This window comes from Toxotes jaculatrix, chromosome 8, assembly GCF_017976425.1.
Source record: "Toxotes jaculatrix isolate fToxJac2 chromosome 8, fToxJac2.pri, whole genome shotgun sequence".
NCBI classification, from domain to species: Eukaryota; Metazoa; Chordata; class Actinopteri; family Toxotidae; genus Toxotes; species Toxotes jaculatrix.
The window spans coordinates 23,859,416-23,886,864 of NC_054401.1; the positions used below are offsets into that span (position 1 = coordinate 23,859,416).

The 27,449-nt window shown below is 42.6% G+C and overlaps 1 protein-coding gene across 3 annotated transcripts; it reads left to right on the forward strand.

Annotated features, from left to right (window-relative positions):
- Nucleotides 1-325: 325 nt before the first annotated feature.
- On the forward strand, nt 326-27,449 carry cep192 (centrosomal protein 192). Of its 3 annotated transcripts, XM_041044679.1 has the most exons (52): nt 326-507; nt 1,041-1,289; nt 1,427-1,537; nt 2,039-2,196; nt 2,285-2,346; nt 2,969-3,119; nt 3,206-3,321; nt 3,721-3,810; nt 4,021-4,173; nt 4,348-4,498; nt 4,748-4,956; nt 5,351-5,473; nt 5,862-6,017; nt 6,298-6,580; nt 6,701-6,850; nt 6,970-7,034; nt 7,165-7,389; nt 7,619-7,760; nt 8,686-8,774; nt 8,872-9,153; nt 9,565-10,384; nt 10,555-10,672; nt 10,941-11,097; nt 11,219-11,909; nt 12,017-12,166; nt 12,536-12,684; nt 12,841-13,071; nt 13,248-13,373; nt 13,874-14,014; nt 14,256-14,316; nt 14,501-14,640; nt 14,819-14,911; nt 15,115-15,233; nt 15,871-16,068; nt 16,525-16,615; nt 16,917-17,096; nt 17,298-17,558; nt 17,794-17,915; nt 18,850-18,959; nt 19,468-19,630; nt 19,741-19,831; nt 20,016-20,097; nt 20,300-20,423; nt 20,583-20,688; nt 20,794-21,022; nt 21,251-21,327; nt 21,648-21,743; nt 22,295-22,414; nt 23,477-23,589; nt 24,302-24,428; nt 24,776-24,834; nt 25,870-27,449. In XM_041044679.1, exons 2-52 carry the CDS (start codon nt 1,117-1,119, stop codon nt 26,039-26,041), a joined length of 8,406 nt encoding a protein of 2,801 aa, XP_040900613.1. In that variant the 5' UTR covers nt 326-507; nt 1,041-1,116; the 3' UTR covers nt 26,042-27,449. The 3 variants fall into 3 exon arrangements, with proteins under 3 accessions (XP_040900613.1, XP_040900615.1, XP_040900614.1); XM_041044681.1 differs by lacking the exon at nt 24,776-24,834; XM_041044680.1 differs by lacking the exon at nt 21,648-21,743.

The window sequence follows — 27,449 nt, forward strand, 5'->3', positions numbered from 1 at the left end:
GTTTAATTTTGTACAGTTATACAGTTTCTCTTTTGTAGCAAATTATACTGTCATTATCAGATACAATACGGATGAACTCTGAAAATCTTCCTTCTTTCATTCATCTTACGGACAGACACCCGATTGATTCATGAATAGGCTGTTTTCCTAAGTGTTCCAAATGTCCAGCGATCTAACAGAGTGACATATGTGCCGTCCAATCAGGAGTGATCATTCCTTCCCTCTCGGTTTTCTTATCCAATCAAATTGGTTTACATTGGTTAAGTCTTGCCCTCATGAGATGACGCTCTCGCGGGCTTCCTGTGGTTTCCGGGCGCTGCTGGGTCGTGCAAACTGTTGCACGGTTTGTTTCACGTATCTCACTTTAAGCGTAATTGAGAAACCTGTTTTGGGAAGTTACTTTGGGAACTCAATTACGTCTTACACCCTGCTTTGTATTAGTTTTTGAAGACAAAACTCGACTTGGAGGAAAGAACGCTGTCTCGGCCCGCTTCAGGACTATTGAATGTGAGTTGAAGTCCCACTAACGCTAACGTTTACGTTCCGATTTATTTCTGTTGCTGAAATGGACCAGTCTTGAAATAATCGGGTTAAGTTAGTAAACAGGGTTAGCTAACTAATCAACTTTCCTGTGCTGTCTCTAATTTGCCTTCTTGCAACGCTTCCCTCTAACTTAATGAGCGGAGACGGTGGAGTAAGTCGAATTTAGAGCGTGCTTGACGAGGATGACAAACCCACTTGTTTTTAGCAAGTAGGTTAGCTAGCGTTAAAAGTTAGCTAACTCAGCGTAACTTTAGCTAATTGTCCACAATTTCTGTGGCAAATGGCCCAAACTGTATAGTCTCTAAACAACATACATGAAGATATTAAACAGACGTACTGTATTTATTTGAACTCGTAAACAACTACCTTCTTAACTGGTTCCCATAGAACTGATAACTACACACACCATTCAAGTTGTCCTATACTTTGCACCAGTTTTTGGACGTGTTTTGAGTTCTAAAAGTAAGAGTTCTATGTCTCCTGTTTGTTTTTTCAAGACATTACAGATGGGCTTCACCTGAACTGAAGTTAAGCCACATTTGGCTGTCAATCCGCTCCATTCAAAAAAAAAAAATGGCAGACAGTTTTTACCGGCTGGAAGATGAAGACCTCCCGAGTTTCCTCTGCAAGTCTATGGATAGCACCAGTGGCCGTGCCACGCTGGAGAATGTGACATTGGGTTCAGGCCCAGGACTGCCAGTGGCGGCCTCTACGGTGGCAAAAATTAGACCCAGGTCTGATATCAGGTGGGAACTTGCTGCTGCTTTGGACAGATTCAGGATTCAGCTGTTAAAATGAATTATTGGGCACTAAACATGATGTAGGGTCATTTAGTATATAATGTATTTGGTAACAAGCAGTGCTGTGTGCTCTTGTTTTACAGAGAAGATCCTGGTGATGTGTCGTATCTGGAGGGCAAAGAGCTGCAGCAGGCCAACTCTCAGTCATCAATTGGAGATCAGCCCAAGTTTGCCCTCAGCTTTAAAGATGACTTGTGAGTATGCACAATACATTCATGTAGATCACATTGTAGATTTATGTTTTGCAAAGTTGTCTGTAAAGTCTTTTTTTTAAAGCTTTATCTTACCTTCTGGTTCCTAGAATTGTTTTGTAATTGATAATTGTAATGTTTAAAGTAATACAAAAGTTTGTCACCTAAAAGAAAAAGTCATGCTGTAATGTATATGGAATGTTGTGCACATTCATCTTTTTGTAAATTAACCCATGTAGGGTATATTATTTCACTACAATATAATTTCAGCACTTTTACCATTCAGTAGCGAGGGATTCGGCTGCAGTGAATCATGCTAAAAGTATGACATCACCAAGTATAGCACCATAAATAATTTGTTATGTTGTATGAGGGAATACATATTATTTTTGTGTTCATTCACAATGTCAAACCATATTAATTTCTTGTCCCACTGTATCTTGTTTATGTAATTTTTTTTTTTATCTTGTCTTAATTATTTACTATTTGTCACCTTAATCACAGGGACAAAGCGGATGACTTCATCGCAGCCCACCGTCTTTCAGACATGCTGGTGAAGATTAATCTGGATGAGAGTGCATCTCGAAACCAAGGCTCCATGCTGGGGCTGCCTCCCACACAGAAGGCCTCGGTCCATGGCTGGCCCACGGAACTTGGAACAGGTAAAAGTTCCTGCTCCTGTCAAGCTCTAAAGTGCCCATAATGCCCATTGGGATGGTACTAATGGACTTTTTTTGTCTTCTCTGACAGATCTGTCAACAGGGCTTTTGGTGCTTTCCCAGTTTGGACATAAAGAAAGTACAGATACAAAGGTACCGATCTTGGTGGCTATTTTGTACAGGTTGACTAGTTGGCAGTTATACTTTTTGTCTTTTACAGTTATATATCTACTGCTTGCCTGGTGTCAGACGTAGTAAAGGAAAAATATCAAACTCAATGGAAAGAGCATTCACACACCCAAATCTGTGCAGAAAATTACTTCATAGTGCAGAAAGATGTTTTGGGTAATTTGATGTTGATGTCATCACATAGTTTGTCCAGCAGAGTGTGCTCTGACTTCATTGTTTACAAAACTCTCACTGTCTGCAGCACATGCAGCACAGTATCCAACATCTTGTGGAATCAGTGTCGCGAAGAACGGAGGCTATTTTAAGAGCAGAGGGAGGAGCTATTCATTGTTTTTATGTTCCTAATAAAGTGCTTGATGAGTGTTGGTTTTGCATTTTTTTTTTCTGGCTTGGACTATTCTATATGCATATTAAGTTATTGTTGAAACCCTGTGTTTTGCTTAATTCCAGTTTTAACACTTTTCACCCTTTTGGATTTAATTTCCATTAATTATATAGGCTGCAGTGCAGAAACAGTCATTTCTATTCAACCTTTCCTATTTCCTACAAAACTGTAATCAAATGCCTTCCTTTTTTTCCTGTGCAGTCCATACAGGCTCTGGCTTTACCAGCCTCATGTGGGGAGGACAATATGCAGAGTGAGGGAATGGACAGTGACCATTTTAGTGGCAGCAACTCAAGCTTCCTGGCAAATGAGAAGCTCATGTCTGTGGACAGCATGAACAGTGATATCACAGGTATGACTCGTCTTAGAAAATAGGCATTGATTTCCGACATGCTGTCACAGCTTGAGTCATGGTGTAATTATGTGTATGATTCTCAGATGATGATGCTGATTTGAACAACTTGCCTGACGATGAACTGGAGCTGTACTTCAATAAGCTGGTCCCTCCTGCCATGCAGAGAGGCAGAGTGGAGGGCCAGGAGATTCCTTCAACAGTAAGATTGTCCTCCTGTTTCAAATAAAGACTGCACTTTCTACTTTAGAGGGTTGTTCTCTTGAGGCAGTTCTTGATCATGCACCATACAGTATGTGTGTATATTCCCTGTCCTTGGCCCTTTGGGTTTTTCATGTTGTTGAGCCAGTTTCAGAAAACAAAAAAGCTCTTCTTCTTGCTGTCAGGAGGTCACCATCATGTTTTCTTGTGTGCATGTGTGGAATGTGTCCACGTATGTATACCCCTGATTGTAGAATGAATAGAAGTGCATTTGTGCCTACATCTGCCGTCTGCCATAGGGCAAGTGGAAACCATGTACTGGCCTTTACATTTTACCACCATTAGAAAGAAAACAGTTTTAATTTCAATAACTCTCATTCATTTAATCTCTTGTTCATAGGGTCTAGCTGGTGCTGCTGATGACATACTGAACACACGTCCTGCAGAGCCAGAACAATACAGACACCAGTTCCTTGATGACTATGATCAGGTGAGCACACTTATACCCTTTGTGCCATGTTCTGCTGTTTACTCATATGGAGAACAGCTGCTTGAAAATTCAATTTAGTCATTCTTATGAATCCTGTTCCCTAAACCTTTAATTTTTCCATCAAATTTATGTTCTAATCCTTTTGTGGATTTTTTTTTTTTGGTAATGTTTTTGTCATGTTTTACTATATCTCATGTATCGTTACCTCAGGAGCACTTCAAGATGCCTGATGTGCGTCTGGCAGCTACCGGTATGGACTCCTGTCCTGCCAGTGATGAGGACACTGAGGATGAGCTGGAGTCTGCCAGAAGGAACAGCAATGCTACCAGGACACGGCTGCTGCCAAGTACCTCCAGACAACTGGTTAGAAATAGAAAACCATATTGTTTACATATTTGTATATTGTTTTTCTCCAAAACTCTCAGCTCCATCATTCTTGCCTAAATGTGCTATGCAGTAAAGTTTTGCTTTATGTAATTTTTGTTTTGTGTGTGTGTGTGTGTGTGTGTGTGTGTGTACATCTGCCTATTGGAACAGGTTGGAGAGAGTAATCGTCCTAGTTTCAGGCCGGGTTTAGAGGGAGGCAGTTCTGATGATGAGTCCTTTAGTGGCCGCAGCGGTCCATCAGTGTCTGGCATCGAACACAGGCGATCTGCTGAGGGACAAGTCATCAACCCTCCTGTCACAGGTGTAATATAGTCTTCACTGCCTTAATCATTTTGCTTTTGGCTCACTGGGAGGTTTTCTTGCTTTCTTGAGGTTTCAGAATAAATGCATAATAAGACTTGACATGCATTCAACAAGTAGCAGTTACTTGGTAGCTTTGAAGGAATGTTAGCTTAAACAGATTTTTCTGCCAGTCTTTGAATGTCACGGTCTATCTGCCAGATGTTTTTAAAGTAATCACCTGTTTGTTTTGTGTCGCTGTGTAACTCAGGGGATGGAGGAGGTGGGGATGGGAGCAGTGGCAGCGAGGAAAGTGGAAATTATGGGGGAGTCTCGAGCGTGTCTCTTCCAACGACTAATGTCCAGACCACCTATGATGTCCTGCGTGGGCTAGGTATTGTGGGTAGCAGTGCTGTTGGTGAAGACGAAGAGGGTGGTCTGAATAATCTGGCAGGACATGGAAGGAACAGATGCACTGAGGTGAGGCTCACTTCTGGCACTTTGACAATCACAGGTGTAAGTAATAATGCCAATGATGGATGCATTCCATTTAGCAGCAAGGTGGATTAGTGGTGCACCTAAAAGGAACAGAAGCATCTAGAGCTGGATATCAGCAATCATCTCCTGTTTCAGTTTCTCTAAAATCAGTCCTGTAAACTGCAGCAGGTCTGCGTAGATATCGTCTAAGGGTTTTAAGGGTTGATATTGGACTTAGATATAGGATTTACATTTCATACAGTTTATACACTTGGCTTGCTCTTGTCGTGTTGACTTTGATGGCACACCGTTATATTCTATCATTTACACTTTTATAAAGTTTTTCTTCTTCTTTTTTCTGTTGTTACTGCTGCTTCACTTACATGTCATTTTGCAGATGGGTGACCGTGTGGGTCCTGTAGGAACAGGGGAGGCCAGCTCCTCTCTGGGAGCATCACTGGGCACTCAGAGCCTTTCTCCTGTGAACTGGAGCATGGTGCTGGATCGACAGGAGGCACTGGTGAGCACAGATGTATGACTGAAATGTAACTAACCGACCAGCTGGTGGGCATTTCAATCAGGCTATGCAGCGTCTGTATTTATTTTACAGTGTGGTTTGATAGTGCTGTGTTTTTTTCGATTACTTCAGAGTTTCATTTGAGTGGTGCATTTACATGACATTTGTTTAGTATTAAACACCAGCTGTTGCAAAAGTTGGCTGAAACAGTTTGTAGTTGGCTTCTATTTTAAGGAAAAAGGTAAGAGAAAGTAGCAAAATTAACCAGTCAGTGAGTGATCTAGGTCCAGGTTTTATATGGTAGAGGTTAGAACTGGAAACTGAAATCAAATTTGGATCCATATATTTATAATGTTGTGACTGATGTGGACATTATCTGACTGAATCCCAGGATGCCATGGAGAGCACAGAGCCTGGGCCCACCGTTGACCGACTGCTGGACTCAGTCTACCTGAGGAGTGGAGCTGGACCCAGAAGACCTCAGGACTTAGCAAACCTAACTGCCTCTCACCTTCAAGGCACCCAGGGGAGCTTCCACCTCTCCCAGGTACAATACATAACAGTAGACTATGTGAAAGTCAGGGATTTGCAAAGACTGAAGTATCTAATACACCCATCTATGTTGCCATGGAGAGGGTAGGCCTGAAGAGAGTGAGAAGAATACCACATCATGTAGTATTGACTGGACCTCATCGAGATTGCTTTCTGAGTGTGACAGTTCCATTCTGAACTCCATGCTGAATTGAAAATAAATTTAACACCTCTTAAAATGAGTTTGAGAAGTAAGACAAAGGTATTTGCTCTACGTCCCTTCTTATTAACCTCAGGTGCTGCTCCCGGAATGTGGTGATGAGGATGAAGGTGATGATGAGGATGGTCACAGTGGCGTAGATGAACCTGATGGTGCCAGGCCTTCCCTGGGCTTAAGGGGGGGACCCTGTGGTGATGTGACTGCTGCAGAGTCGTCAGGAAGTTCCAGTGAGGATGATAAAAATCCTCTTTCCACCTCCCTGGAACCCAAGTATTTCTCCCAGAGCTTCCACCAGGAACAAGAAGATTCAGATATGTGGAACCTTTGCCCAGACAACCTGGAGCTGGAGTTTCAACAAGGTAGGCTCTCGCTTTCTTTGATGTTTAGATCAAAAGTTTACTGAGTTGATACGTGGTAGTCAAACTGAGTACATATTTGTGCCTGGTGTAATATGTTAACAACATTGCTTGTCTTTTCAGGTGCCACTGCTGCCCAGAGTGTGGTGTACCAGAATGAAGAAGGGCAGTGGGTGACAGACCTGGCATATTACTCCTCTTTTGAGAAAGAGGTTGATGGGAAGACACCTGAGAATGCTGGCCAGTTTCAATCTGAGGACTTTGTTAATGCCTGTAAGTAACCAGCTCACTTGCAGTACAAGGAGATAGTTGTACTGTAGTGTTTTTTTTTTTTTTTGTGTAAAATAAATTCATTGAATTGAAGATTTTGTCCTTTTTTCCCTCCTTTATAGGTGATGCTTTGGAAAAGATAGTTAAAGATCAAGAGGAATTTGAAAAAGAACATCAGTTCATACAGGTATACATGAACAGAGGCTAATGTTGCCCCTTTTTCCACAATCCAAAATCCATTTGGCCTCTATTGTTAACTAATTAATCAAATTAACATTAATTAGTTAATTCTCTCTTCTGGTTTTCTGTTCACATAGGAGGAGAAGATTGAACCGGCCAACAGCAACAGCACCTTTCAGAGTGACTCGTCTTGGAAGGTCCCTGCCAACAGCTACATTCTGATGAGGGCTTCTCAGGCCTCCTCAGAGTTTGAGCAGGGTAACCAAAGCTACCTGCGACTTTCTTTAGGCCAGTTTTTTGGACAACGCTCTGAAGCCCTGGGCTGTTTGGGCAGCACTGGCGATGTGGATGGAGTTAAACGGGTCAGTAAACCTGCTTTCCTGGGTTGTTACTGAAATTGGACATTTATTTTCTCTGAGTCTCTTAGAGGCTGTTAACATAAAACTGGTGTGAATGTCTGATCACTGAAAAGGTGTAGCAGACAAAGTTTAAAGTTGGAGTTTCATTCACTGGTGCCCTCAGCCTTAGCTTTTAGTGTCCCTCTGGCACTGAACTGTAAAGTGTATTAAAAGCTTGTTCTTTGTTCTCTAGCCATCCTTTGGTTACATCATCACCTCTCCAGAGAAGAGGGAACCATTTCCCCTGATTCACCCCTCAGAGTTCTCAGCTGGAGTCAGATCTCCTCACAGTGACACCATGGAACTCAGTGAAGCAGACAAAACACTCAACCCAGGTGTGTTCACAGGAGGAAGTGTCATACAGCAGTACCTGATCTTCTGTTCATTTGTGGCTGGACAGGAACAGCAGGACCTGTTCCTGTCCAGCCACAAATGAATTAACCTATAAACTATAAAGTGACACCATTGGTCAGTTGAATGCTGTGGCTGAGTGATGAAGTTACACCATTGGCCATTAGTTGGCGCAAACGGTTTCTATGACGTTGTCATCAGAGGGTGTTTTTACAGGCAGTGTTGCCAACTTGGCACCTTTGTTAGTAGATTTACAGACATTTCAGACTCCATGAGTGGCTTTTTTCCTAAAAGAACCCAGTGACAAATCTAGAGACTTTGGACAAACCATAACTACTTCCATTGAAGACAGCCGTCAATATTGCCCCACAAGTGTGAGGTGGGGCTTTGTTCTCATTCTCTCATTCAATTAGAATCAGACTTATAGAGAGGACTGAATGAATGGTCAGTCGAAGGATTCATTTTACAGCACAGCAGCTGAAATAGACGTGAATGAGCTTATAACTTTCTCTCTGATCGTTTTACAAGTAAATATAGCCAAAATCACAGCGCAGTCTTTAACATATGCGTATGGCGATTTTGTCCAATGGCGTCACAGCTATGGGCGACGTTTCAGTCACTGTTTCATGTTTGTTCCATCGTCTGACAGCATTAACATAAATACACTGTTCTGTATCTGTAAACAAAGAGAACAGCAGACAATGAGACAGATGAAGAGCTGAAACTGGCTGATACTATGCAGAATGCATTACATAATTACGTTTACAGTAGTTCCACAACAGTTTTTAACTATATTCTTCATTTCACACATTGACCATATGTATTTTTGACTTAGTCTTGTTGTTTATTTTAAAATGAGTCACACTGTGATTTTTTTTTTTTTTTATTCTACTAATGATCATCTTGCAGAGGACCTAGACAAAACTCTTGAGGCGCCAGGTGAAAGGATGCCACCCAAAGGTGATATTGATCCAGAATGCAGTGAACAGGAGATACAGGTAGGTTTTAACGATATGTTAATATTTGGATATCTCTGTGTAGGATTACACGCACGACTTCATGGCTTTCTGACATAACATTACTTCACCTCTTTAGGTCCACACTGTGAGTGCTGCACTACCTGACCACAGTGAGGGCTCCGGCTCTGAGTCAAGCTTGGGCAACCAAAGCTGTGCGCCCCCCGACAGTAACAGCAGTCATCTGATGCTGAGTATCAGTACAATTGCTTCGGCCATTGCCGATGCGTCCATCAGCACTGACCCAACACAGCTGGCTGCCATGATCATGGAGCTCTCAAAGAGGGGCAAGACAAGAAATCAGCCCACATCTGCTGGACCTGCCAGGAGCAGCCCAGAGGAGCAGCTCTCAACTGAACATGTAAGGCTTTGGATTTTTCAACCCCAATATTACTCTTGTATTTAATTGTAAGTATTTTTTTGATCATTCCCACGCACAGCAAAAGTGTTCTCAGTCGGAGTTCCCATTTTATTTTCTGGCGTCATAATATAAACAATGCCCAGATCGTTAAATCCCAGCATGCCATTCTATGAAATACTGAAACAAAAACATGGTAAAAATGACTTGTATACAATTCTTCTTCTGTGTAACTTGATAAAGTTAATGCACTCTTTGTGTTGATCAAGTAAAATACTTAAATTATGATTTGTAATTTTGGAGCAGGAATTAGCAAATAAAATACCTTGTCAGCAATGAAAATGTGACTTCTGAAGGTTTATTCTGAGGGTTTATTTAAAAATGGACATCTAAAAGACACTGTTTTGCCTGTAGAGCGTCGTGTTGGACACACTGCAGAGAAGCACCAATGACAGGGAGCTGAGTGCCTTTGACATGGACAAATACCTGAAGAAAACTGATGTGTCTTGCACCAGTGATGCCTCTGTGGCACATACTACCTTTGACCTGACCAGCTGGGCTGACAATCTCAGCAGGAACCTTCAGACAGGGCACCCTGGGGAACAGAGGAGCTCATCTCAGGGAGTGGACAGTGAGACTCAAAAGATGCCCACAGGTACAAAAACTGAGGAGACAGACAGGAGAGGAAAGACGGCATTAAACACTAGCTCATCTGCAATGTCCCTTTCAAATGCATTATCACCAGGTAAGAAGGGGGAATCAAAAAGGAGCTCCATTCCACGTCCGCGTACATCTTTCAGTTCTGCCAGAAGGACTGTGGGATCAGGGCAGTCCTCCACAATCAAGCCTCCTGCAGACAAAATGGCAGCTTTGGATAACACCACTTCTACTGCCACCAAGACTTGTAGTTCCACAGACAAGACCCCTACAGTAAATGGAGTCACTCCAGGAGAACACAACCCACAAGCACCCAACACGACTGGTGGGTCTTCTTTAGAACCACCACAGAAGAGTGGCGTGCCCAAAACCTCCCCTTGCTTTAAAGGTTACTCTCCCCCGACTCAGAGGGTGAGGAGTGCAGGTCAGCAGCAGCAGCAGGACAGATTCGGTAATCCTCCAGCGAAGAAATCACCACCCAGGAATATTGTAGCTGCTGCACTACCTTGTAGTTCTGTGGAGAAGCATGTTGGCTTCTCTGGCCTAAACATCCAGCCTCCACTAGACCTTGCATGTGGTGAGTAAAAAGCAGAAATATGGCTTTCTTCTATTCACAGCAGTTGTCTGGATAACGGACATCCTTATTCAAACAACTAGCGATCAGTAGCAGTCCTACAGTACATTATTAGATGTCTCTTGTGAGACATCATCATGAACATGTATGTTAACATTACCTTTGTTTTTCAGAACTCCCAAAGAGTTTTTCTGAAACCTGTGTGGAGGAGACGCAGTGTAACTTTAGACCGTCCACCTCTCCGCTCACCCACTCCTCTCCAAGTCAGACCTCCATTCCCAGTGCTGATGGGTAAAGTATCACACATGGTTTCTACAGATCACATTAAATAGTAGTAATTGTATTAGTTATTATTAAATAGTAATCTTCAAATGATTTTTAACCCAAATGAATTAAATAATTAATAGACGAAAGGAGCTGCCACGTTATTCTTAAACATGTACTCTGTTATTGAGCCTGGTTGATGTTGTTACACTGATGCATATCGCTGGCAGCTGGCAGAGCGTTCTGAGCCATTATTCATTTATTACTTTGCCTGTGTGTTGTCTTGTGCTCCCAGTATGCTGTCACCTTCTTCGTCCAGTGGAGGTCTAGCAGACAAACATCCAGGTCTTGACCTCTCTCCTCAGTCTATCTGCTCCAGCCCTAGTCTCAGCAGACTCACGTACATCTCAATGATTGATGGCACTGTCATACCTACACCCGAGAGACAAAAGGTAACATACATGTCATCAGGTATGCTGATCTGAGTTTCAGAATGTTCCTTCCTGCAGTATTAAAACTTTCTCCTTACAAGCAACATCTCTGTCTTACCTCTGGTTGTTCTGCTCTCCACAGAACAATTGCACCATGGCACTGAGCACCACCATTATCAGATTCAGTCCAACTCCACCCGTGGAATCAGATACACAGTCTAACCTCGATGCTCCTTCCCTGCCTAAAAGCCTGGACCAGGTGCAGACACAGCATTCTAAAAGTCTGGACCCGCTACCAGCACAGCAGTGTAAAAGCCCAGAGCCCTCACGTAGTGGTTCTGCTCTGAGCTGCACTCGCAGTCAGAGTGAATGTAACTACCACTGTCCTGGGGACAGGACCAGTGATCTTTCATCTGGGTGCAGGAACCACAAGCACCTCTCTGAATCCAATGCAATGAAGCTCACTAAAGTAGACTCTGGATATTGTAGCAATCTGAACATTCAGCAAACTAGAAGCAACACAGCTCCTCAGAGCTCCCAGCAGTGGGGTGCTGCTAGCTCAGCCTCATCATCTGTGTATGCTGGTGGCCTCAATATGCCACCGTCCTACCCATCAGAGGGACTTCACTATGTGCCCATCCCCAGCTTTAAGCCCCAGTGCTCTGGCCTGGTTGACCTTCCCCACCAAGGAGATATGCAGAACCTTCTCACTGGACACTCTCTCTACAACTCCCAGCTGGCTCAGCAGTATTTGAGATCTGAAGCTCCTTTACATCCTGGTGCTTATCACGTGGGAACAACAGGAAACGGGCTCTACAGCGTTTCATCTACAGGCATGTCTTATTTTCTCTCCAAGAAAAAAAATACCCTCAAACATGCTTGGTAAACCTGTGGAATATACTTGTTTGATTGATTGTGCTTCCTCTTTCACTTTTTTCAGGCACAACCAACAGCGATCCAGCAATGAGACACATCCATCCCACATCAGGGCCTCTGGGAATTTCTGGGGCTGCTGGCTCTCATCACCTCGCTAGACCCCATCAGTACGATGTGGATCCACTGGTGGCAGGTGGTCTCGAGGAGCTGAGAGGTAGCAGTGCTCTTGGTGTTTCTAAGAAAGTTACTCTCCTTTCCCCTTTTCAATCTACTGGGTACACTACTGTGATATTAGAAAAACTGAGAACACTTTCAAAAGGTAATGAGTTTAGACTGTTGTTGTTTTGTTTATGTTCTTCATGCCTTAACTAATCACTTCTGTGGGCAGGAGGTATATAATCAGTTTCTTGTGCATAGCAGAAAATTGCAACAAGCAATTAAACTCTGAATTTTTTAAGTGCTGCAATCAATTATAGTGTTCAAGTTATCTTCACTTTCAGTAAGTACAGTACTTACCTCTTCCACTGCATGGAGTAACAGCATTTCCCTGTACCAGTCATCCACATTCCACTGTAACCCTCAGGCCAAGTGGTAGTACCAGGGGAGCTGCGCTTCCCTCATGCCTGCTGCGTAGGCATCGCCTCACAGACGTCCCTCAGCCTCTTCAACCCCTCTGAGAGATGGCAGCAGGTGTCTATCACTGTCACCAGCTTGGCTGTTGATGGAGAGAAGGTGAGCAGAGAGCAGAGATTTGACAGTTAGAAGTGGTGACATGCTCTGTATCAATGCACATATACTAGGTAAGGTAATAGGTAATATGTGATTAAAGCAGCTAACACTGCGCTGAATTCTCACTTTTTCTTCCCTCTTCAATGCCAATTCCTACAGGTGGATAGCCTACCTTATCAGTGGCTGATAGTTAAAAACAAGACTATCATTGGGCCGAAGAGCACAGAGGAGCAGAAGGTGTTGTTCATACCTCCACAGCCAGGTGTCTACCAGTGTGTCCTCAGTGTCTGCTCCTGGCCTGCGTCTGCTGAGACAGAGGTGGCTGCCAGGGCTAATATCTTTGCTAAACGGGTGGTGCTGGTTGCCATAGCGGAGGATCCTGCACTAGAGGTGAGAGGCTCCAGTTTGAAGATCATACTCTTAACCAAAAATAATTGTTTGCATGAAGAATAAAATGAAGCATCGTACTTAAGGGTTGAGATTTGAGATCACGTAGATGTCACATTGCCTGTTCTTTCCCTTTACTGAATGACCTGTGAATAAAGTTAAATCGTTTTACTTCTCAGGTTGAAGTAAGCAAGTCTGGCTTTTTGGATTTTGGAGACCTTCCAGGAGGCAGTGTCAAATCTCTTCCCCTTAAACTGTTCAACAGGACTCATGCCACAGTACCCATCCGTCTGGTTATCAGTGCTGTGAGTCAACAGGATATTTCTAGATATTCTTAGGCGACTTACTAACACACACACACACACACACACTTACTGATCCACAACAGTGATGCAGTGACCTCCAGTGGCAGCTGAGTGATTTCTACACGGTACAGCTGTGTAAAGGCTGCAACACAGATTCATATATATAAATGCAGCTTTTGAGGTTTAAGCAGCTGGATTTGGGTTTAAAACACCTTGTGACCTTTGGCATGCAACAAAGTTTAGGTTTATCCTGGATTAAACCACATCTAAGATAATGAGAGAAGTACAAACAAAACATTTTTGAGCAATCGTGGCATTTTATAAGTCAGCATCAAAAGCTAGTGGATGTAATAGGTTCTAAATTCAACATAAATGTGGTCTTAATGCTTCTGCTCTATCTAGATCTGACAGGGATATGGGGGGACTTGAAACTAGTTTTCAGCAAGTCAGAATAATAAACTGTATGAAAGTGGTTCACATTCTACTTCTCATTCCTCTAGAACGCTACAGCGTGGCGATGCTTCACCCTTTCCAAACACCCCGTTACCATGACATCTGAAGCAACACAGCAGGCGGGACACATGACCCCAGTGTCTTCTCCCTCAGTGATGAATCACGTGATGCACGCAAGCTACGGAGAGGTTAGTCACCAAAATCACTGCAACCTTAGTCAGCATCTCAGTCACTTAAATCATTTCATGCTACATCTTTTCGTTTCTTATTTTCTGTAAAGTCTGCTGAGGTAACTTTGGTTTTCAGGCAGATCTTTAAGATATTATGGGTAACAGCTTCACATATCATTCCCCCACCTGCTGAGTAGCTAAACTGGCGTGAGGTTCACATGATAAATTATACTGGTTTTTTTTGTCCTTTTGTCCCTAGAATCTAGTAAGCTTCATGGTCTGGGTACATTTCAAGGCCCCTGAGAAGTACACCTTTTCAGGTAAACAACCTTGACTGAATACTTAACAAAAAAAGACAAAAAATCATATAATGGATGTGTTAATTGTTTATTATAAGCTCAGTGACCTGTTAATCTATGAATTATCTGTCCTTTACTTTTTCCAGACTAATAAAAGCATTATTATTTTCTGCTAACCTTAACTTTGTGTGGTGGTGCTTATCAGGAGAGCTTGGTCCAGCTGATGAGTACAGTGCTCGCGTGGACGTTGAGCTGGACTCTCCTGGTCCGAGTCGTGTGATCTGGAGCGTTCCCATCAGGGCCAGGTCTGGAACTGCAAGGGTCCATGCACCTAAAGGCCTGCAGGTACTCACACTACCACATGGCTGTTTTAGTACTGATAGTGTAGCTCTGCACACTACATTACAAAGACATCACAGACATTAATGCATTGTATATCTTGATAAAAAACTTTTATCAGGCCAATTTTTCTTGGCCTTCAAAGAGTTGATGGTGAGCTGCGTTTTGTACTTCTTTTGTCTAGACTGTCAGTTTGTCTGCTCCACTGGGTAAATCTAGTCAGCAGACGCTGCCATTAAAGAATGCCGGAAACATTGATGTGCAGCTGAAACTCAAGGTAATTCTGACCTTTACTTTTCTTATTAGATGTGGGGTTTGGGTAAGCCTCTGTGACATTTTGGACTCAGACTGTGGCACATACAGTGTGACTTCATTGATATTTTGCTCAACCCCCTGTTCCCCTGCTGTCTTGTCCCTATTTTTGCCCTCTTCTCACTTCTGTTTCCTCTCATTTTCTCTCTTTCATTCCTCTGTGTATAGAGCAGTGACGCTGAGGACAGTTTCTCTGTGACACCTGATGAACTGTTTCTGAGAGCAGGAGAGGAGCAAGGGATTATTGTTTCCTTCAAAGCACAGGGTAACAGGAAGTGCAGAGAAAGGTATACAAACAATCATTACATTTGCATGGACTTGGGAGGATATAGTTGGGTTTTCTGCAGTCACCATATTTAAAGCCCTGTAAATGAGAAGAAACAATTGAATCCATAGCACAACTGGGTTACAGGATTAGAGAAACCAAGATCATACATCTAGATTTCAGCCAGAGGATGTTTTGCTCATCTGAATGTGTAACCAGGTTTCTAGGTTTGGGATAGGGAAATATTGCTGTAACAGCAGTGCTGTATCTTTATCTTGTATCTTTATCTTGTATCTTTATATTATACAACATTAATCCAAAGTCTAAGACTGAAAGTAACAGCAAAATGATTAACTGTATCTTTTAGGAGTCTAAATAAGTTAATCACATCGGTCTAACAGTAGACCAGTCACCAAAATGGAATCCTTAAATCCTTTTTGGCACTAAGTGATATCTGATATGTTTTTTTTTCCAACCATATTAAATCAGGCTATAGAGTTTCAATATCCTGGCTTTTAGGCTGAATCTGGTCTTCATTTGGATAAGTTGTATATGTGTACATCAGTTTTGGATTGCATCCTTAAATATCCCAAAATATATCACACGCTCACTGGCCATCTAAATTCACTCACTGGAATTAACTTGTTGTGATCTTGCAGCCTTCTCACCATCTTGGTGTTGCCGTCAGGCCCTCAGTATGAGGTAACCCTGAAAGGAGAAGTTGTCCCAGAGGACTCTGGGAAACCTGCCATTCCCTCTGCTGCTGTCTTTGGCCCAGGTCTGGCCAAAGACATTCCACCGATCCTCTCTAATAAACAGTTCATAGCTTGGGGAGGGGTCACCCTAGGACGAGCTGTGTAAGCAACTTTTCACTTTTTTCATTAATCCCACTATTACTTGGTTACAGAAAAACCACTCTCTAGGTATCAGTTATTCATTGGAAAGTAATCAATAAAAAACCCAAGGCCCAGTGGCCCATCTTATTCTATTAAGGTTTGTATAATGTTATTCATGAGAAGGGACGGAGGGTGTCTACAGGGAATGTTATTCCTCAGAAGCTATTTCAACATAATACACAATTTATTTATACTCATTGAAGGGAGGTAAAGTGCACACAGCAGTAAGAATGCTAAATCCTGGAGGTTTCACTTGATCCAGACTGTACCTCGCTATTATACACAAATTAGGACATTAGGATAATGACTCTCCATCTCAAATCAGCAGTTAAGCAAAGTTTATGTGAGAGATACATGTATCAGGTTTGGCACCTGTTCTCTGTAATCACATAACCAAACGCTGCCATTGTTTTCCAGCCAACAGAAGCTGGTTCTAAGGAACAACTCTGCCGGTGCCACACAGCAGCTACGGTTGCTTATTCGTGGTCAAGACCAGGACTGTTTTCAGGTAGGCTGTAATGTTTTCACACTTGAAGACTGATAAACGTGTCATCTCTGTTCTTTCTTGTTTGGATTATCGTCACATCTTGTGTTTGTGTTTTGACGTCCTGGTTGGATGAGTTTATTTTTATTTGCCTCCTGTCTTGATCTTGTGAATCAGGGATGTACTATAAATCTTTGCAATGAACTTCAAAGGTGGTTTTGGTGATCTTGTGTCTTTTTTTCTGTGTCCTCTCTACAAACAGGCACTGAAGGAGTGTCCTCTAGACTGTTCAAATGTGAAGTATATAAACTTGTTTGTCCCTCAGCTCCAGAGTATGTTCAGTCCAGAGGAGCGTCTGACCCGACATGGGGAGCTGTCCATCCGTCCCAGAGAAGACGTGACCATCCACCTGCTGTTTGCTCCCACCCGGGTGGCCTCCATGTTGGCCAAGCTGGAGATCAAACAGTCTGGAGTCCGGCCTTCACAGCCTGGGGTCAAATTCACTGTGAGGATGGGATCATTGTAATCCTTCCCTGCTCTCTTCTTTCTCTGTTGTCGTCTATAACATTTCTCTCTCTTATCCTCTCAATACATCACCCTGTCTTCCTGGCTCTCTTTCTTTACTGTCTTTTCGCCACGTTGTCCGTTTTTCCATTGAAAGTCTTGGGTCGTCGTTTAATTTGCTTCCTGTATTTCCCATGTTAAGATTCCACTGTCAGGCTACGGCGGGACCAGCAACATCATCCTGGAGGACCAGAGGAAACAGGCAGACAGCTATGTGGCGACACTGACCGACATTGCTGTTGGTCACGTCAGCAAAGTGTGTCTGTGCGTGAGGAACACTGGCTCCAGAGCAGCCTTCATCAAAGCCGTGGCCTTTTCTGATGTGCAGACGCGATCAGTCTTGGAGCCGTCTGTCATCAGCCTCGCCCCGTCACAGTTTGTGTTGAAGGAAAGGACACAAGAGGTAAGGGCGTGGATACAACGAATATAAATCCCTCTTATATGCTAACAGTTCAAATAAAAAAAAATGCTGGGATTTTCTTAATGGACCTTACAAGACACTATAGCAGATGCAGTAAAAGAAAATGAATGATGACTGTGCTTTAGTTTCACTGTTGTTTTACTTTTATAACTCTATATTGTATTGCATATACTGAATTGAGTTGTTTTTCACCATGTCTGTGCGTTTGTGTTTTCAGGTGATAACTGTGCTCATGAAGTCCACCCAAAGAGAACAGAGCCTGTGTCAGTCAGCCAATACACTGCTGGCCACTGTCTGTCTGTTCTGTGGAGATGAGGTCTCCAGGCAGCAGTACAGGAGGTGAGACCTTTTTAGTTAAGTTTAAAAAATTACTGACAGGTATAGACGGTGGCTGTAAATAATAAACTGTCCTTAAAATCCATGAAAACCTTCCTCTCAGTCAGGTTCTTACTATGAGCTGCATGAACACAGTTTTCTGCCAGTGTTAGAACTGTGATTTCACATGACGTCTGTTGTTGTGTAGTTGATACCTTCCATACACCAATCAGGATTTAACAATATATGAGTAAAAATGTTGTGATTTCTTTTTTTTTTTTTTTTTTAAACCCAACAGTAATTGTGATCATGTTTATTTAGTCACAGACTGTTACTGTTATAGAAACATACTTTCTTTCTTACTTTTCCAGAGCTTTAAGAACAGGTTGATTCAAATCGAATGAATTTCCTGTTTCATCATCATGAATTTCTGAATTGAAGTGATGTATCGTCACCGAGGGGATTAATGGCACTTAGCTTAAGCATGAAGCTACTTTTCTGTGCTGCTAGCCAAGATTTTTTTTTTTTAAGTTATTAGCATTGTGCTTGCCCTGTATGAGACTTCCAATGTAAATCAACTTTATAACTGTGTAAAAGTCCAAAGGGGTTTTACAAATCCACACCATAAGAGCAGTGCAGAGGAACTGAAACTGTTGACATTTATCAGACTAGCAGTTCCTGGTAGTTTTCCTTATTTCCACAGTAAACTCCAAAAAAGGAAAGCCAAGTCTGCCAGCTTTGCACATGGCAGTGATCCACAAAGCAATATTTGTGTGATATTTGCTGGCTACAGATGATTTGCATACTTGGGCTATGGTCTAAAAGAAAAAAAACATAAATTGTTTCTGAATCATTAAAAGTGCTGATAAAGTTTATAGATCTGATTCCAGATGGTTCTGCTTTTGTGAGAAAGCTGTTTTTGTTCCTCCTACAGCATGTCTGTGTTTCGTTCTTTCAGATTGCTTCAGAGCAAACCAGAGGCTCCGCGAAAGGCTCTGTCTGAGAACAGTCTGCTGAAAAACATTGACTTCAATGAGAAGTTCCTGGGCGAAGAAAATATTACAGAGAGTAAGATGGTTTTCTCATCCTGGGGAAAAAAGACCAGTTTGGACTCCACTTTAAACAGCAGTGAAAATGCAGTTAAAATTGACTGTTAAGAAGATAATATTGAAATACCGTGCAATGTTTTCACATTTTATTTTGCTACTATATAACTAATTAGTTAATAAATGAAACAATAGCGGTTTATACACTGTTGTCCACTTGTCTGTCTGATGCTCTGAACATGCAGGAAGGCCATTGCAGCAAAATCTTAGTTAAAAAGACAAGAAACAACAGTCTGAATCTGAAATTTGGATTTGTTGGGTGTCCCAGTTGCATTATGGTTAAGACACATACCAGATACCTGCAGACAGTTTCAGCCAGGGACCTTCTTTTAGGCAAAAAACAAAAAAGTAATCTAGAACTATATTTGTTAAAGGGAGGTACGTACTTAATGTTCGAGATCATTTAAAAGCTAACTTCCTTTCCTCTTAAATACATTGGAGTTTGACTAATGATTTCACTCTTTCTCCAGCCTGTGACCTGCCCCAGCGGCCCAACGAGGCCCACATCTTCTATGGCAACATGAGTAAAGTGGTGGTGTCGTTAATGGGAACTACAAAGAGCACAGACTGTGAGGAGAGAGACCATACTGAGCTGCAGCTGCCCTCTGCTAGATGTGGTTCAGAGACAGACAGGTACTGTAATATACTAGGACCTTTTGTTCTGTTTTGCAGCTCTTTCATAACAGTAGTGTTAAGTGTAATTGAACACAATGCATAGTTTATTGTTGTTATGCAATTCCCAGTGGTTTGGCAAATGGCAGTGTATCTTTGGATGTGCTGCCAGTCAAGGGTCCCCAGGGTCCAGCACTGAGAGTGACAGAGCCCTCCTTAAAGGTACTGTAAGCTTTCTTCAGTGGACTTTAATTGTTTCTTACAGTGATTGTTGGTTATTTTGGTGCTTTTTCAACCAGATGTGATAAAGACATTTATTTCACTGCATTAGATGTAAAAGTAAATAAATAGAATAAAATAAACAAATGAATAAAAGTATTTGTAAAAGGTCTCTCTGTCCCCTCAGGCTTCAGAGCCATTACATAAGCAGTCTGAGTCCTGGACCATCCACCCAGAACAGCTTGTCCTCACAACTCCAACTACCATCAGTGAGTAGAATTTAGGTTTTGAAAAGCACATCATTATGTGAGCCTTTATCCCCTCAGCTTTGAACTCTCTACGTTTATGCTACACATTTTGAGTGTGATTGATGAAGCGATCAACTCCAAACCATAATCAAGTGACTGCAGAGGAATCCAATGTTGTAAGCAGCCAACATGCCACATTTTGATGATGATGTTTTTTCCCCAGACGGTGCAACCACCACCAGCCAGGTTCAGATCCGGAACAATACATCCAGAGAGCTGAGCTTTGATCTGTCTTGGCCTGCCCACTGCCTCACCATCACCCCTCAGCATGGAGTCATTGAGCCTCAGTAAGAACACACTTAGTAAAAACTTTGTTGCATAACCAGAGCCAGGGTGTGGATTAAACATACACTAACTGATATCTGTGTATGTAACTGTGGCAGCTCAGCCCTTAATACTGTTCATCATAGCTTTTTTTTCTTATTACTTACTTTTTGTTAACCAAGGTGCCACCTGCAGATTTTGATCAGCCCCAACCCTTCACTAGCAACTAAATCTACCCTGCTGCCGTGGAGTGGACAGATTTATGTCCAGTGTGATGGTCAACAGAAGGTATGGAACACACAGGACATACTGTGCAACTTTTACAGCAAATACTTTCTTGGTTTGTGAGAACGTAACATGAGTTAAATACGTGCAATGTGACGTCTGGTTCAGTTCATTAAGGTCCAGATTCGTCAGGACCTGGCTCTGGATGTGTCTGCAGCCCCAGCAGATATGACACTGTCAGCCCTGCCTCCTCATGCTGCCACCCCTGTGCTGCCCGTGGCCAGGCACACTACCAAGCCCTCGCTGCCCCTGCAGACCCCACATACACCTCCGGCTCTGGTGGAGATCAGCAACAGGACCATTATCTTCCCCACCACTCCCTCAGGCGAAACCTCAGGTAGGGAGGTGACTGACTGGTGCAAAGAAGTTTCTTAGTTGGGCTCAACATGAGCTGTACATTAAAACACTGTGGTTGAGTCTGACCACCTTTTAAAATAATGATCCAAGGAGTTTTAGTGTGAAATACTTTCCAGGCTGTTAGGGTTTGTTGTTGTAGTCTGTAGGTGCAGCACAACGTGTGTATTCCTGTGACAGACTCAAACTCTTTGTTGCTCGTGTACTTCAGAGGCCCAGCTGGAGGTGCAGAATGGGGAGGTGGAAGTGAGGTGGTACCTGTCTTCATTTGCCCCTCCATATGTTAAGGTGATTTTTTTCTTCATTATCTCTTTCTTCTGTCAGCTCTTTTGTTCTGTTTCCTCTCTTTAATATCTCTCTCTCTCTCTGGAGAACAGATGCACTTACTGCTTTACGGTTTATTTCCAGTTACTTTAATTTAGTTTTTGTCTCGTTGTTTACTTGAAGTGTAGCTAAAGTGTTTTCTTTTGTTTCATGACTCTCTTTGGTCAGGAGTTTGTTCTGTAGGTTTACACTCCTGATATTGTTGATTTAATCTTGTAGTTTTGTCTTGTTGCTGGCAATTGTGTGATAGCAGTGTCAAGCTGTGGTCCCTTTCCTTTCCTCAGGGGGTTGACAGCACTGGAGATGTTTACAGGGCCACCTACACTGCTTTCAGATGCTCCAGGGTCTCAGGGACTCTGGGAGCTCATGAAAAGATGCAGGTAGGCACTCGCATCCAGCTCCATTTGTCACTAATACTTAGAGCAAGTCATTGTTAAAGGACGGGACAGTATTTACTGTAAATGGTTTGGGATCCAGGGAAAACAGTGTCAAGATACCCATGATTTTTAGCTGAAATGTGGATGGTGACAAAGGTCTGGAGGCGTCAGTGTTTCCTCTCACAGGAACATCATCTCAGCACATTTAGCTTTATTTGACTTGCACTGCAAACCCAGGAAGGAACAGTGCAGTTTGTTGAACCAGTGCCTTGAAGAATTAAGCAGATTAGGGTTCCAGGGCTCCCAGGTTCTGTGTATACTGTGTAAAATTTATACTATTCCCACAGTCTTCCTCTGAACTGCTCCATATTTTGCCCTTTAAATCTCTGTTTTTTTTTTTACAGCTGTAAAACTTTTTGGGAAATATGAAGCAAATGACAAGTTTGGTCTTTCTAGAGTTTGGCCTCTGGGAACATATGCAAGTATAACAAGAGCACTTTATATGGTTAAACAGATTCTGATTGTTTCCTCCAATGTTTTTCTTGCTCTCCCAGGTGCCAATTACTTTCCTGCCCAGGGACCAAGGAGACTATGCCCAGTTCTGGGACTTGGAGTGCCACCCGGTGTCTGAGCCTCAGCAGAAAACCAGAATCCGCTTCCAACTCTGTGGCACCGTGAGGGCCCATTTATTAGTTTTGTGGGGTTTAACTTGGCCCCGGGTTCACACGCCATACTGGAGCAGATATACAGCACAAAGCTGGGCCTCTGCAGTGAATAAATTACATTGGAAAAGAAATTGTTCACTTTTGTCACATTAGAGCTTTAATTTTGCTCAGAATGCAGAATTGTAGCTGACCACTGATGTTCATAACTCCTGCTGAGGAGAGTTTTACTATAATGGTCATAGTATCATAAAGGTTTCCTTATTTGCTCTTCTTTAACTATGCTTTGTCTAAACATTAATGAAGTACATTCCTTCTACTTTTATTGTCTTTCATTCTGATCTGCCACCAACAAAGCAGAAAAATATCCAAATCCACATTAGACTAACATTTATCTACTATTTTTGTGAACAACAAACAGCTCACTGAGCTGGTTTGGCTCTGAGCCATATGGCCACAGCTCACTGGGGAAAATTCTCACTTTAAAGCTTTATAATGAATCATTACCTTCAGCTGTATGGTTGTAACTTCACTATAGCTTTGTAATGTTAGTGACAGAATTAACAAATGAGGAAAGTGGGTTATGGGATGGGAAGAAGAGCCACCCTGCTGAGAGGGGCCCGCGGGCTTCGCTTGTCTGCCACTTTAATATGAAGTGTTATGACAGACCCAGTTAACTTAAGAGCATACATACACAGCAAGTGGTATGTCAGATAAGTGGCTCCACATAAGTAGGTTAAGTGGCTGTGATGGTAGTGCTTTTGTTGTTGTTGCCATATTTCTTTGATGCAGTGTTAAAGCAGAGAGTTAAATCCTTCATCAGTGTAAAATGCTAATCTCTGGCTTCAGTTTGGAAAACTTTGATTTATTTTTTTTTTAATTCAAAATATGCACATGATATTTTATTCGAAATGTTATTCAGCTCCAGTAATACAGTTAGATGTTACGTGCATTTCAGAGGATATTTATTCTTGGTTGTATTTTGAGATGGCAGCCATGTTTTTTTCTGTTTTTTTTTTCAATCTTTAGAAGCTTACTAGCCAAGATTCTGATGTTTTGTCTGTGTGTCTAAAGGGCGTAAAGTCTGGACCAGCAGAAGGACCACAGGAAGGAGACTGCTCTCTGGTGAAAACAGAGCCCGCAGTCAAGACCAGAAAGAGAACTGAGGCCTCAGCAGGAAAAACCAGGTAAGACCTACTAAGCTAAAACTAAATATGTGTATGACCCTCACCAGGATCCCTGTGTTAGATCAGAGAAGCCAGTGAAGGAGAAAGCAGAATAACAGTGGACTGAGCACTTCTTATGGAAATGTGCTGTTTATCTTGTGTTAAAGGAAGCTCAGTGTATCAAAGTCATTCATGTATTTATTTTCAGAACTGTCAGTATTTCAAACTAGGGATCATCTTCTGATGGGATCACACCATCCACTGTTTCCAAATCAGTGTGTATGGTGACATGAGAGAAGTGAGTTTAGCGAAACAGATGAACCGCGCAAGATTCATTCAATACACCAAACCGTGTGATCCCATCACAGAATGGTCTGTAGGTTTACAGAACAGTAATGACTGAAACGAGGAGGCACTGGTTTGCTACTTAAAACAAATGTGTGCCTGGGCCGTAGAGTGGAGGTGAGGGGCTGTGGGCCCTGTCCCTACTTCTGGTGCCTTTGCTCAGACCACACTCTTTGAACTTGGACTTCATTTTTATCTCAGCTACTCACCTGTAAAGTTTCATGACTGCATCTCGCACAGTTGTGATGCCATTGTGGTAAGAAATTCTGTCCACAGACAAACAGACATTAAAAGACCTGTCAAAGTATTCTTTATGTAATGTTTTAGAGTAGCTGTCTCATCTTGTGGTGGTAAGTGTGCTCTGCTTCCTGTTATGCTGCTTCCTCAGCCAGGAGGAGACTGTGTGGAGGGGTGTGTATTCCCCACAGGATCTGTACACCTTCCCAGCCACACGGGTGGGTGAGTCCAGCACTCTGAAGGTCAGCATCCGCAACAACTCAGCCAGCGCACATGAGGTGAGGCATGCCTTATTCCCATCAGGACAAAGGAAAACGTCTGAAACTGAAGCACAGTATATACATACTTATGCAGCTTTATCAGTTCCAGAAAAGATGAGAGATAATTACAGTGAGGAGCTCTATAAAAGATGGTTTAAACATAAGTCTTTTCTTCAGTTTCACTTGCTTGTGTAGAGTCTAGTTCAGATACTAGCTCACACTGTATATACTGTTACTCCATATTGTTAATAGAAATTTGCATGGTTGAATTGTGCTGAGTGAGAAATGTAATAACACCTAACAGCTGTCACTGTGCTGTGCATGGACTTGATGTTTGATGTCTGGCTTCTCTAATTGACTTGCAGCTGAGATTTGTAAACTGTAAGGAGCCGTTCCACATCAAGCATTCCAAATATTCCCTGAGGTGAGTCCCGTGGCCCCTGTCCCTGACTGAAACTCTACATGCTGCACCTTTGATAGTAGCCAGGTGACACACTGGGAATCAGAGGTGTCAGGAGCTTTGTGTGTTCATGTTACTGTGCTACACATGTACACATTTTGTGTTTTTTTGTTAGAGATGGTTCTACACCGATTTTACTCATGAAACGACGTAGCTAGGTATTAATGTTTAGTCAAAACATGTCAGTCTGGGTAACAGCATTTTCCCACTGTGAATGCTCACTATGGGAGGCCCAGGGAGATGCTGAGGACCTGGTTACTATATACGGTATAAGCCTGAGGCCTGGAGGAGCTCTGGTGTTTTGCCTAACTAAGGCCTTTGGGAGGGGGTGGCCCGGCCACAGGTACTGGCTGTGCTGTGCTGTTCTGTGCTCTGCTGATGAGGGACTGTGTTCAGAGTGGGCAGAATGTGTTCTTTGTATTTTTGAAACAGGAAAAACGATGTACACTAAAAAAAACAAAAACAAAAAAAAAACAAACAAACATACTGCAATTGATTTACTGTCTAAAAAAAATAAGGCGCTCTCAGATGTGCTGTTGTATGTCATGACATTGTTGACTTCATTTTTGCCACTTGTTGGCCCACTCTGAACTCGACCCAGACCTACACTAGGTGTGTTGTGTGCCCTGCCATGTGTGGGTTGGTGGTAGCCCTGTGGTTGACCCCAGCATGTTGAGACTCATATCATGTACTCTCATGTCCACCACATCCACAGTGAATACAGTGTACCCATGATGCCCCATTTATTGTCTGTTTGTTATGCTGGAACGTTGTGTGTCCACATGGATGAGATGAGAGCTTCCTTTTTCAGTGCTTTAAGACGATTTTGTCGTAGCCTTGTTATGTCATGATTCGTAGAGTGCAATCCTGAGTACCTGATTTTAGCTTTATGTGAACATACAGGTGCGTTTGTGCTACTGCATGTGTTATATGTTCATGCTCTAACATTTCAAAAAGGAAATAAATGTCTATTAATTGTTCTTCTTTCCCACCCTTTAGATCGCAGCACTATCTGAAGCTACCCGTCCAGTTCAAGCCCAGTACTGCAGGCAGACACGCTGGCTTGCTGCTCATCCAGTCAGAAACAAGTGGAAGTCTTGTTATTCAGCTGATCGGTGAGGCATTGCCTCGAAATCACAATCTACCATCCTACACCTCCTCCTCATGCTGACTGGCTAGCTTTGGGTGGATGCTCTTCTCTGTGCTATTCATTGTGGTACAGCGGGTTTAACAGAGGAAAAGGAAAAACTGCAAAATGCTAAGGATCAAATAAAAGCAACCCTGGATTTAAATCATTCCTTGCCATCGTATTCAGAGCTGTAGACTGTAGCTGATCGACTGGAGGTGACTGAGAATCCACTGCCAACACAGCCCCATCTGCCCCTGGACAAGGCACAGGTGTGTTCAGCTGGCCCATGTAAAACGATTGTGCCTGAAGCTGAATATTTAGTCTGACTGGTTCACAGTTAGTCTGCACCTCTCTGGCATTTCAGAGTTAATTATTTTTGTCACTTGAGTCTGGACCTGGTATTTGCCTTAACCCTCAGTTGTGTCACAAGGCAGCATTGTTGTCGCCACAGCCTCGGTCACGGTGTCGACAGTAGCAGTACCAGCTGGGATATGTTGGGGATTACTGGGGAGCTGGTCACTCAGGGACGCCTTTGGTATCATGACTGCAGGGATTTTGTTTTTGGAAAACTGATATTGTGTTGCCTTTTTGCCATTTTACATAGTAGGAATCTAAAAAAGAGAAAAAAAAAGTAGCCTGCGCAAATTTTTAGGTCAAACCTGAGTAATTTCTGTTACTGACTGTAACAAAACCACATGAGATTAAACGATTCTGTTCTTTAGGAATCACAGAAACTCTGATTTTCAAAGTTAGGTCTGTCCACATTTCATAAGATTTTCCTTATCTTCTGTGCTTGTGTGGTTTTTATGGAAATGGCTCCTCATCGCCAGCAGAGCCCACCTGGACAGTGGCCTTTGTCAGCACCATGTGTCGACTTCCCAGCAACATCCAAGATGTGTTTCAGACAGTCCAGATGCACTTGATTTAGTCATGATCAGGGAAGCTCGGAGCTCATTAGGATGGTTAATGATTGTTATTACATGCTTAAAGAGTTTCCTCTGGTGAGGTTTTTGTTCAGCAGCTTGCCAGGCCTGCTCAGTATGGTTACCATGGTAAAACACTGTTAATTACAGTTCAAGTCACAGAAAATTAGCTCCCCATTTCCTCTTTTGGCTCTGGGGCAATGGCCAAAATTGTTTGGGGGGTATTGGATTCACATCCGTAATCATTTTTTTGTAACTGGAACGACACGGGGAAACTTCATCAGAGATGTGTTGTTAACCTGTTAGATGCCATTCATGACGACAACACTTTGGAAATGAAAAACACTAGGTTTGAGCAAGATGTTTGTGTTTGTGTAGAGAGTTTTAATGTGAAGGCAGTATGTTGTCACAGGCTACACTCAGCGTGCCCTGACAGCCACACTAACATACTTTTGATTTACAATTTGCACATGCTTTAAATAGTATATTATGTAATATATTGTTGTATGTACACATTTTAAATAAAA

Excerpts from the sequence above, each read along its gene's own strand:
- cep192 (XM_041044679.1), top strand. The coding sequence starts at position 1,117 with ATGGCAGACAGTTTTTACCGGCTGGAAGATGAAGACCTCCCGAGTTTC. Across the intron at positions 3,322-3,720 it reads GCCAGGAGATTCCTTCAACA|GGTCTAGCTGGTGCTGCTGA; the intron begins GTAAGATTGTCC and ends TCTTGTTCATAG. Across the intron at positions 7,035-7,164 it reads AAGAACATCAGTTCATACAG|GAGGAGAAGATTGAACCGGC; the intron begins GTATACATGAAC and ends CTGTTCACATAG.